General features: G+C 43.8%; 1 protein-coding gene across 3 annotated transcripts in view; it reads right to left on the bottom strand.

Annotated features, from left to right (window-relative positions):
• The window catches only part of LOC121533263 (alpha-1,6-mannosylglycoprotein 6-beta-N-acetylglucosaminyltransferase B), a 145,865-nt gene that overhangs the window by 95,258 nt on the left and 38,157 nt on the right, over positions 1-12,450 (bottom strand). For all 3 annotated transcript variants that reach the window (XM_041839076.2, XM_041839077.2, XM_041839078.2), the window contains exon 3: positions 1,632-1,782. In XM_041839076.2, coding sequence (XP_041695010.1) covers positions 1,632-1,782 — 151 coding nt within the window. The remainder of the gene's footprint in view (positions 1-1,631; positions 1,783-12,450) is intronic.

The raw sequence follows: 12,450 nt of genomic DNA, 5'->3' as shown, positions 1-12,450 counted from the left end.
TTTGGGACCGTTCCAACATGATAGGACAATAAAAACATTAATTAGATGTATACTTTCTTTTAAAATGTATATCCCTCATCTGCACAAAATTGAAAGCTCTCTCTCACAACCCCTGCTCACAGACACACATTGGTTCTGGGATATGCAACCATTTCCTTTCTCACTCACTTAATGCCACACTTTGTCTTCTGTTTGCTATGTTTTTATCCCCACCATGTTGATAGAGTACTTTTGTGTTCCAATTAGTTATATTTGAAGATGTATAATTTTGCTAGTTATCCTTTCTTCTAATGCCGTCTTATCTATTTATAAAATACTATAAATGGAAAATGGAATACTAATTATTTTACATCATTCCCTATCTTGAACGGTACAGTGTAGTGGAACTATATTTATTTAACAATTGTTTTATTTTATTGTACACTACAGACGTTTACGTGAGAAGATTTGATGTCTCATGGTCTGACAAACACCGCTCTAGCTCTGTCACCTTTCACCGCAGATGTGGAAGTGCGACACTGGCGGATGCGGTGGATTGAGACGCATCCAATGAAAACCCCCCAGATATCTTTAGCTCAAACTGACAGACTTAGATTTTTTTGTTATGTAATTTAGGTTCTGGTGCGTCAATCGACTCTAGGGGGTTAATTATAATCCACATAATAACTCACATTTCTTGTTGCTGCAGGAATATTTTCCTGTTGTAGAAATCTGGCTGAAATGTAAATCCTACATCTGTAGGTAGAGTGACACAGTCTTTATGCCAGAGAAGAACATTACCAGCAATTGATTCAAGTTAACACCTGCGCCAGACAATATTAATCACACCTTCCTCTCCCATTTTCACATGCAGGGCTGAACAGAAGCGTTCGTTTGGCATTATTTAACGAGGCCTGGTTCTGGTGGCTATAGAAATGAGGGATTCTAGTGCCGGAGTCTGATCGAGCGGTAACACTCCCGGCTCCCGGACCACATGCATGCATGACCCATGGCAACAGGGTTCGAGCTTTGGTTCAGCCCACTGTATGTGCCCTTGGCCTTCCAACCTGTCATTCCTCTTTCATTGTCTGTCCTGTCACTGTCCTATCGAAAAACCAATACAAGTATGAAAGGATGTTCAAATCTCCTTTAAAAAAAGAAAATAAATGATCGATTCTTTGCATGTTACGTCTTGTATGTGTATCTTTCTGTATCTTCCACAGAGTTTAACCTGACCCTTAGAAGTTCAATGTGAAATGCAGTACAAGGGATTGAATGGAGAGTACAGACAGTCAAATTGGATATTGGCGGTACGGAGGGACTGAAAGAGGATCTGTGCTGGGAAGATGGTAGAGACAAGGTCAAAAAACCCTGTTTCCTCTATCAAATAGTAAAGCTGCTGAGAGCAGACAGGACTACCTGGCAGCCAAAAGAGGAGAGAAGGAGATATGAGGAGAGCGACAAGAGAGAAGGAAAAATAAAAAAATAAAAGGAGGAAGAAGAGGAGAAAAAACAGATGAGGAAAACAAACAAGAGCATAGAGGAGGATGGGCAAGAAGAGAGGAGGAAAGAGTGAATGACAAAAAGGGTAGACAAGGAAGGTACATGCGAGAAGAGCCCGTCCTACGCCCACCACTCTATCCAGACCGTACCTGTTGATGGCCGAGCTGAGTTCATCCAGGCGGCGGGTGTCGCTGGTGGTGCTGTTGTCCAGTTTGGAGAGGCTGTCCATCCTCTTCAGGATCACCTCCAGCATGTCACTGATCTTCCTAAGCACCCCACGAGACTCCACTCCACCCATCACTACAGAGAGAGAGAGAGAGAGAGAGAGAGAGAGAGAGAGAGAGAGAGAGAGAGAGAGAGAGCGAGCAACCCCCATCTTAATTCACATAATGTAGATATTATCCAAAATGTTACATGTACTTTCTCACAGAATAATGATCAGCATCAGTACACTTCTTTATATTACCCCTATATCTGTGTGTGTAAGGTCAGGCTCTTTATCCTCTTGATGCTTTGATTGTTCCACTTCTCTTTATAGGATTATGTGGTGGTTGCTGGCTAGACAACCCAAGGTCATATACACAATACATCTACTTAGACCACAGCTCTATATACAGCCAGACAATACATTGGGCCAGACTAACTGATAAACCATTTCCAGGATTACAATGCAATGAATATATTCAGAAGATGAGCAAACCTTCACTGACACAATGTGCAATAAAACATCTTGAGGGATTTAAAAGGCTATAGAAATGGGAAATGTATAATAATAATGATTTAGCAGGTGGGTGAAATACAGAAAATATATCATTAATATTCACAGTATGTGGTCCTTGCAGGGAGTCAAACCCACAACCCTGGTGTTGCAAGTGTAAAGGACATCACGCTGCTTGCTTAGCGAGTACCACCTCCTGATTCAGCTCACACAGAGGACCTCTGCCTTGCTAGCACACGTGACCGCCTTGTCTTACTAGTCGGCGCAACGCGAAAAGTTAGCTATTTATACACCATGCTCTAACTAACTGGACCATTGGAACTATATACACTGAACAAAAATATAAATGCAACATGTAAAGTGTTGGTCCTATGTTTCATGAGCTGAAATAAAAAATCCCCTACATTTTCCATACACACAAAAAGCTTATTTCTCGCAAATTTGGTGCACAAATTTGTTTACATCCCTGTTAGTGATAATCCATCCACCTAACAGGTGTGGCATATCAAGAAGCTGATTAAACAGCATGATCATTACACAGGTGCACCTTGTGCTGGGGCCAATAAAAGGCCACTTTAAAATGTGTGGTTTTGTCACACAACACAATACCACAGATGTCTCAAGTTTTGAGGGAGTGTGCAATTGGCATGCTGACTGCAGGAATGTCAATTCTCCAACGTTGTTTTAGAGAATTTGGCAGTACGTCCAACCGACCTCACAACCACAGACCACGTGTAACCACGCCATCCCAGGACCTCCACATCCGGCTTCTTCACCTGCAGGATCGTTTCAGCGGGGGGTTGCTGAGGAGTATTTCTGTCTGTAATAACGCCCTTTTGTGGGGAAAAACTCTTTCTGATTGGCTGGGCCTGGCTCCCCAGTGGGTGGGCCTGGCTGCCAAGTGAAAGGGCCTATGCCCTCCAAGGCCCACCCATGGCTGCACCCCTGCCCAGTCATATGAAATCCATAGACTAGGCCTAATTAATTTATTTGAATTTACTGATTTGCTTATATGAACTGTAACTCAGTAAAATCTTTGAAATTGCTCATTGTTGCATTTATATTTTTGTTCAGTATATATATATACTGAGTGTACAAAACATTAGGAAGACCTTCCTAATATTTAGTTGCACCTCCTTTTGCCCTCAGAACAGCCTCAATTTGTTGGGGAATGGACTCTACAAGGTGCCAAAAACATTACACAGGGATGCTGGCCCATGTTGACTCCAATGCTTCCCACAGTGTCAAGTTGGCTGGATGTCCTTTGGGTGGTGGACAATTCTTGATATACAAGGGAAACTGTTAAGCGTGAAAAACCCAGCAGTGTTGCAGTTACACTCAAACCGGTGCACCTGGCATCTACAACCATACCCCACACGTACACAATCCATGTCTCAATTGTCTCAAGGCTTAAAAATCCTTCTTTAACCTGTCTCCTCCCCTTCATTTACACTGATTGAAGTGGATTTAACAAGTGACATCAATAAGGGATCATAACTTTCATCTGGAGTCACATGGTCAGTTTTTGTCATGGAAAGAGCAGGTGTTCCTAAAGTTTATATACTGTATATATACAGTGGGGGAAAAAAGTATTTAGTCAGCCACCAATTGTGCAAGTTCTCCCACTTAAAAAGATGAGAGAGGCCTGTAATTTTCATCATAGGTACACGTCAACTATGACAGACAAAATGAGGAAAAAAAATCCAGAAAATCACATTGTACGATTTGTAATGAATTTTTTAGCAAATTATGGTGGAAAATAAGTATTTGGTCAATAACAAAAGTTTCTCAATACTTTGTTACATACCCTTTGTTGGCAATGACACAGGTCAAACGTTTTCTGTAAGTCTTCACAAGGTTTTCACACACTGTTGCTGGTATTTTGGCCCATTCCTCCATGCAGATCTCCTCTAGAGCAGTGATGTTTTGGGGCTGTCGCTGGGCAACACAGACTTTCAACTCCCTCCAAAGATTTTCTATGGGGTTGAGATCTGGAGACTGGCTAGGCCACTCCAGGACCTTGAAATGCTTCTTACGAAGCCACTCCTTCGTTGCCCGGGCGGTGTGTTTGGGATCATTGTCATGCTGAAAAGACCCAGCCACGTTTCATCTTCAATGCCCTTGCTGATGGAAGGAGGTTTTCACTCAAAATCTCACGATACATGGCCCCATTCATTCTTTCCTTTACACGGATCAGTCGTCCTGGTCCCTTTGCAGAAAAACAGCCCCAAAGCATGATGTTTCCACCCCCATGCTTCACAGTAGGTATGGTGTTCTTTGGATGCAACTCAGCATTCTTTGTCCTCCAAACACGACGAGTTGAGTTTTTACCAAAAAAGTTCTATTTTGGTTTCATCTGACCATATGACATTCTCCCAATCCTCTTCTGGATCATCCAAATGCACTCTAGCAAACTTCAGACGGGCCTGGACATGTACTGGCTTAAGCAGGGGGACACGTCTGGCACTGCAGGATTTGAGTCCCTGGCGGCGTAGTGTGTTACTGATGGTAGGCTTTATTACTTTGGTCCCAGCTCTCTGCAGGTCATTCACTAGGTCCCCCGTTTGGTTCTGGAATTTTTGCTCACCGTTCTTGTGATCATTTTGACCCCACGGGGTGAGATCTTGCGTGGAGCCCCAGATCGAGGGAGATTATCAGTGGTTTTGTATGTCTTCCATTTCCTAATAATTGCTCCCACAGTTGATTTCTTCAAACCAAGCTGCTTACCTATTGCAGATTCAGTCTTCCCAGCCTGGTGCAGGTCTACAATTTTGTTTCTGGTGTCCTTTGACAGCTCTTTGGTCTTGGCCATAGTGGAGTTTGGAGTGTGACTGTTTGAGGTTGTGGACAGGTGTCTTTTATACTGATAACAAGTTCAAACAGGTGCCATTAATAAAGGTAACGAGTGGAGGACAGAGGAGCCTCTTAAAGAAGAAGTTACAGGTCTGTGAGAGCCAGAAATCTTGCTTGTTTGTAGGTGACCAAATACTTATTTTCCACCATAATTTGCAAATAAATTAATTAAAAATCCTATAATGTGATTTTCTGGAATTTTGTTTCTCATTTTGTCTGTCATAGTTGACGTGTACCTATGATGAAAATTACAGGCCTCTCTCATCTTTTTAAGTGGGAGAACTTGCACAATTGGTGGCTGACTAAATACTTTTTTCCCCCACTGTATGTATATATAAATAAACTAAAATGAACATTGAACTGTTTCCAAGATACCAGACTGTAGCTTTGAAAACCATAAAGGGCTGGTCACTGAAAGGTGAGAGAAAGTCATAGCTCAGATACAGCACTGGACCCTTCCCTTTAAGGCAGAGAGGTCACAGTATATTCTTCTCCATCATAATGTCAGTGGGTATGACGTGTGATTGTCATGGTAATCACCTGGTGTGAGGCCTCTCCTCCATCACACTCCAGTCCGATTGACTTGACAGGTAATTACAGCAGATGAAGTCTGTGGGAGAAGGTCACACGTTTCTCTTTCCATGGCAACCTATTAAACTATTATCTCTCTCTCTCACTTTTCTCTTCGCCGTCTCTCTCTCTTTCTCCCTCTCTCCATACTCTCTCTCTCCTCTCCCTACTCTCCTTTCTCTCTTTCTCCCTACAATCTCTCCCTCTCTCACTCCGTCTCTTCCCAACTCTCTTTGGACTCTCACTACTCTCTTCTATGATCTGTCTCATTGCCTCTGTCTCTTTCTCTACTCTCTTCTCTCTCCCTCTCTCTCCTTCTCTCTCACTCTCTCTCCTTTTCTCTCCCTTTCTCCCCCCACGCAATCTGCTAGTTATCTCCCCCACAGTGACAGATGAGGCCCCTGTGTGACTGTGAGTGACATAGTGTCCTTGGGGTCCTAACGCATCGCCGTGTCAACCCATCACCGTGTGACGGGTTACCTTGACGACCGTCCTAGCTGTCATTGACTCCTGATGAACCCTAATGATCGCGATGGCCATTTGGACACGGAAATGTCTCCCTGCGATCTTACTGGCACATGGAAACACTCCCTTTGATCTCATTGGCTGCTGTGTTAAAAGGGCTGTTATAACAATGTAATTTAGGTAATTTAGGTTGTCTCGTTAACTAATATATTTGTATTAACAAAATGCCAATTAAAAAGGCATTTGTGATCCAGCCAGAAGCTTAGTTCAACGGTCTAGTGGTTAAATAGAAGATGACTGTCAATGGGTAGGCTACCAGTTAACAGTAGCATTAAGAGCAAACCACAAACTGACCCTGGATCAGTTAGTAAAGTGGTGATTAAATGCCTTGTGCCGACGAAGACTGCGGCCTCACGACTAGCTCTTAGGAAACTTTGCAGTATTTTGTTTTTTTATGTATTATTCTTTACATTATTAGCTCAAAAAGTGTTTTGTATCATTACATACAGCCGGGGAAAACTATTGGATATCAGAGCGGCGGTAACTCACCAGCATTACGACCAGGAATACGACTTTTGAGAAGCAGATCCTTTGTTTCAGGGCAACTGAACTGATTTCAGCGGCTGACCCAAAACATCGCCGGTGGAGGAGAGGCACTCAGAACGGCCTGCTGGTTCGACTTAGGAGACGCGCACACCACCCACCGCTTCCAAGTATACTACTCGCTAATGTTCAGTCTTTGGTTAACAAGATCGACGAACTCCTGGCAAGGATTTCTTTCCAGAGACACATCAAGGCCTGTAACATACTTTGTTTCACGGAAACATGGCTCTCTTGGGATATTCTGTCGAAATCGGTCCAGTCAGAGGGGTTCTCAGTTCATCGCACAGACAGGAATAAATATCTCTCCAGGAAGCAGAAGGGCGGAGGTGTGTGTTTCATGATTAACAACTCATGGTGTAATTGTAGTAACATACAGGAACTCAAGTCCTTTTGTTCACCCGACCTAGAATATCTCACAATCAAATGCCGACCGCATTATCTCCCAAGATAATTTTCTCTGGTTATAGTCACGGCCGTGTATATCCCCCCTCAAGCCGATCCCACGACGGCCCTCAAAGAACTTCACTGGACTTTATGTAAACTGGAAACCACATATCCTGAGGCTGCATTTATTGTAGCCGGGGATTTTAACAAAGCAAATTTGAGGACTAGGCTGCCGAAGTTCTATCAACATATCGACTGTTGTACTCGCGCTGCCAAAATCCTCAACCATTGCTATTCGAACTTCTGGGGTGGTTATAAGGCCCTCCCCCGCCCTCCTTTCGGTAAATCTGACCACGACTCAATTTTGCTCCTCCCTTCCTATAGGCAGAAACTCAAACAGGAAATACCCATGCTAAGGACTATTCAACGCTGGTCTGACCAATCGAAATCCACTCTTCAAGATTGTTTTGATCACGCGGACTGGGATGCACAAATACCCTGGTTTTCAGGAAGTGTTAGGTGGATTAAAAAACCAGCATCTGAAACCGCATTCACTGCGCGGCTCATCACGGCTACAAAAGGACCGCCACGTCGCCGACACCGACGTCTCGCTTCCAGACACGCTAAACACATTCTTTGCCCGCTTTGAGGATAACACAGTGCACTGACGAGGCCCACTACCAAGGACTGTGGCCTCTCCTTCTCTGTGGCCGACGTGATTAAGACATTTAAGCATGTTAACCCCCGCTAGGCGGCCGGCCCAGACGCATCCCTAGCCGCGTCCTCAGAGCATGCACATCCCTTTCCCAGTCTGCTGTTCCCACATGCTTCAAGATGGCCACCATTGTTCCTGTACCCAAGAATGCAAAGGTAACTGAACTAAATGACTATCGCCCTGTAGCACTCACCTCTGTCATCATGAAGTGCTTTGAGAGACTAGTCAAGGATCATATCACCTCTACCTTACCTGTCACCCTAGACACACTTCAATTTGCTTACCGCCCCAATAGAACCACAGACGATGCAATCACCATCACACTGCACACTGCCCTATCCCATCTGGACAAGAGGAATACCTATGTAAGAATGCTGTTCATTGACTATAGCTCAGCATTCAACACCATAGTACCCTCCAAGCTCATCATCAAGCTCGAGGCCCTGGGTCTGAACCCCGCCCTGTGCAACTTGGTCCTGGACTTCCTGATGGGCCGCCCCCAGGTGGTGAAGGTAGGAAACAACATTTCCACTTCGCTAATCCTCAACAAGGTTGCGTGCTCAGCCCCCTCCTGTACTCCCTGTTCACCCATGACTGCGTGGCCAAGCACGCCTCCAACTCAATCATCAAGTTTGCAGACAACACAACAGTAGTAGGCTTGATTACCAACAATGACGAGACCGCCTACAGGGAGGAGGTGAGTGCTCTGGGAGTGTGCTGCCAGGAAAATAACCTCTCACTCAACGTCAACAAAACAAAGGAGATGATCGTGGACTTCAGGAAACAGCAGAGGGTGCACCCCCCTATCCACATCGACAGGACCGCAGCGGAGAAGGTGGAAAGCTTCAAGTTCCTTGGCGTACACATCACCGACAAACTGAAATGGTCCACCCACGCAGACAGTGTGGTGAAGAAGGCGCAACAGAGCCTCTTCAACCTCAGGAGGCTGAAGAAATTCGGCTTGGAAACTAAAACCCTCACAAACTTTTACAGATGCACAATTGAGAGCATCCTGTTGGGCTGTTTCACCACCTGGTATGGCAACTGCACCGCCCGCAACCGAAGGGCTCTCCAGAGGGTGGTGCGGTCTGCCGAACGCATTATCGGGGGCAAACTACCTGCCCTCCAAGACACATACAGCACCCGATGTCACAGGAAGGCAAAAAATAAGCACAAGCATTTCGCTACACCCGCTATAACATCTGCTAAACACGTGTATGTGACAAATAAAATTTGATTTGATTTGATTTGGGAGCGGAAAATATTTTTGGTACTGTATCTCAGATTGTTCTGGCAATTCTCACATAGAAACTTCATTGGGAGGAAGGATGTTTAACATGGTTTTTACATTTGTATCACAAACCATTTTTGAAAAAGTCATGATGAAATTGGTAATATAAGCCCTTTTTAGACCTACAGTATACAGTACATATCTCCTGTAAGACCCTATCTTTTTAGACCTACAGTTTATGTTTACATTTACATTTAAGTCATTTAGCAGACACTCTTATCCAGAGCGACTTACAAATAGGTGCATTCAACTTAGGATAGCCAGTGGAACAACCACCCTTTTTATTTTTTTATGGGGTGGTGGTGGGGGGAGGTCAGTGACTCCGCTGTCCTGGCGTCGTGGGGGAGCTTGTTCCACCATTGGGGTGCCAGAGCAGCGAATAGCTTTGACTGGGCTGAGTGGGAACTGTGCTTCCGTAGAGGTAGGGGGGCTAGCAGGCCAGAGGTGGATGAACGTAGTGCCCTCGTTTGGGTGTAGGGTCTGATCAGAGCCTGAAGGTAAGGAGGTGCCGTTCCCCTCACAGCTCCATAGGCAAGCACCATGGTTTTGTAGTAGATGCGAGCTTCAACTGGAAGCCAGTGGAGTGTGCGGAGGAGCAGGGTGACATGAGAGAAGTTGGGAAGGTTGAACACCAGACGGGCTGCAGCGTTCTGGATAAGTTGTAAGGGTTTAATGGCACAGCCAACAGCGAGTTGCAGTAATCCAGACGGGAGATGACAAGTGCCTGGATTAGGACCTGTGCCGCTTACTGTGTACGTGCCTCCTGTAAGACCCTATGATCTGTGAACCATACATGATACAGACAACATATTGGTGTCATTATACTCCTTGTAGTGTTCTCTCAAATATGTATGTCTAGATTCTGAAATACAAATTTCCACATTCATTCATTCAACATAAAAAATATGAATATCTCAAAACTACCCTTTTGGATTTAGCTTAGTTTGAGACACATTGTTTGGAACAATATACTCTTCAAACACGTCAAATTTCCAGAGTGGGCTCTCTGGTACTTTTAATGATATTACCCATTTTATACATAGAAATTGACATTATAGGTAATTAACCAATCACAGCCCTCCTTTAGGATTGGACATTCAGCAAGTCAAGTTTCCCTTTGAATCCATTTTCCCATTTACTGTGTGGTGGTGCTCATAAAATTGATCATACCTTTAGAATTAGCAGAGAGCCCACTATGGGAATGGTATGTACTTGTAGAGTATAGTTTTCCAAACAATATGTCTTAAAGTGAACAAAATCAAAAAGGGTCATTTTGAGATATTAATATTTACAATATTGAATAAATGAATATGACTTTGTTTGTTTTTCAGAATCTAGACATACTTCTTATGTTAGAGCACACTATAAAGGAGTTTAATGACACCAAGACGTTGTCTGTATCATGTACGGTTCACAGATCATAGTGTCTTACAGGAGGCATGTACTGTATAGGTCTAAAAAGGGCCTAAAAAAGCCACTTTCATCATGATTTTCTCAAAAATGGTTTGTGAAACAAATGTAAAAAACATTTCTAACATTCCTCCCAATGAAGTTTCTATGTGAGAATTGCCAGAACAGTCTGAGATACCAAAAATATTTTCCACTCCCGCTGGCGTGGAATCGCCCAAAGGCACAATGTGACCACACAGGCTGAAGGGAATTACCTCACATATTAGAGGTCAAATCATTAACATGAACATGACTCTAGGCAGTCTGAATGCATTAGCTCCACAGTCAACTACAGTATAGGTCATCGACATGATGTAGGGTCAGTTACAAGTCAATCCACTGTACTTGCTGCATCCCCAGACAGACATCAACAATCAGTCAATTCCGTCAGAGTCAGCTACAGGTCAGTCCACTCCACTTCCTATAGCTCTTAGAGCTAGCTGCATGTCAGTGTAGTTGTTATAGCTCTACACTCATAGAAAAAAAGGTGCTATCTAGAACCTTAAAAGGTTCTTCGGCTCTCCCCATAGGAGAACCCTTTGAAGAAACCTATTCGGTTTCAGGTAGAAACCTTTTGGTTCCAGGTAGAAAGCTTTTTCGTTCCATTTACAACCCTTTCCACAGAGGGTTCTACATGGAACCCAAAAGGGTTCTACCTGAATCCAAAAATGGTTATCCTATGGAAACAGCCGAAAACACCTTTTGGAACCCTTTTTTCTAAGAGTGTATCCAGATTCAGCTACAGGCCAGTCTACTGAGCCCTAGGACCATGCCTCAGGACTACCTGGCCTGATAACTCCTGGCTGTCCCTGTCCCCAGTCCACCTGGTCGTGCTGCTGATCCAGTTTCTGCTGTTTTGGCTGCGGCTATGGAACCCAGACCTGTTCACTGGACGTGGTACCTTGTCCCAGACCTGCTGTTTTCGACCCTCTCTCTTCCTCCTTCTCTCTCTCTCTCTACCACACCTGCTGTCTCGACCTCGGAATGCTCGGCTATGAAAAGCCAACTTACATTTACTCCTGAGGTGCTGACCTGTTGCACCCTCTACAACCACTGTGATTATTATTTGACCCTGCTGGTCATCTATGAACGTTTGAACATCTTGAAGACCGATCTGGCCTTAACCTCTTAAGGATCTGACCCTTTTTTTCAATTTTCGCCTAAAATTACATACACAAATCTAACTGCCTGTAGCTCAGGACCTGAAGCAAGGACATGCATATTCTTGATACCATTTGAAAGGAAACACTTTGAAATTTGTGGAAAAGTGAAATTAATGAAGGAGAATATAACACATTATATCTGGTAAAAGATAATACAAACAAAAAAACATGCGTTTTCTATTTATTTTTTTGTTCTATCATCTTTGAAATGCAAGAGAAAGGCCACAATATAATATTGCAGTTTAGGTGCAATTTAGATTTTGGCCACTAGATGACAGCAGTGTGTGTGCAAAGTTTCAGATTGATCCAGTGAAACGTTGCAATACTGAACTATTTTGTATCAAATCTGCCCAAATGTGGCGAATTGGTCAATTGATACATTTTCAAGTACATAATGTCATGATGTGCCCTCATGAGCTGAGGATCAAAGATGCCGGCTAGGCAAAGGTTTGAACACCCCCTTTCCTGGGGGCCAGTTTTATGACCGGTCGTAAATTCCTTGCAGACTTTCTTTTCCGTGCCATGCAGTATTGGGAGAGGGAATTTCCATGTGAGACAAAGGAATTCTTCCCGCCAAGACTCCAACATCCAAAAGTGGATAATGAAACAATATTCCTACTTAAAAGAATGTGGGAAATGGTCGGTGGCAACTTAAAGAACAATCATGTCAAATTCGTTAATATGTTGTGATGTCATTAAAGATGGTGGAACAACATAACTGTATCTCTGGGGGTGTACACTTCCCAGTGATGAGGTT

Source organism: Coregonus clupeaformis, chromosome 20, assembly GCF_020615455.1.
Source record: "Coregonus clupeaformis isolate EN_2021a chromosome 20, ASM2061545v1, whole genome shotgun sequence".
Taxonomy (NCBI): domain Eukaryota; kingdom Metazoa; phylum Chordata; class Actinopteri; order Salmoniformes; family Salmonidae; genus Coregonus; species Coregonus clupeaformis.
This window is presented reverse-complemented; position numbering and strand designations above follow the sequence as displayed.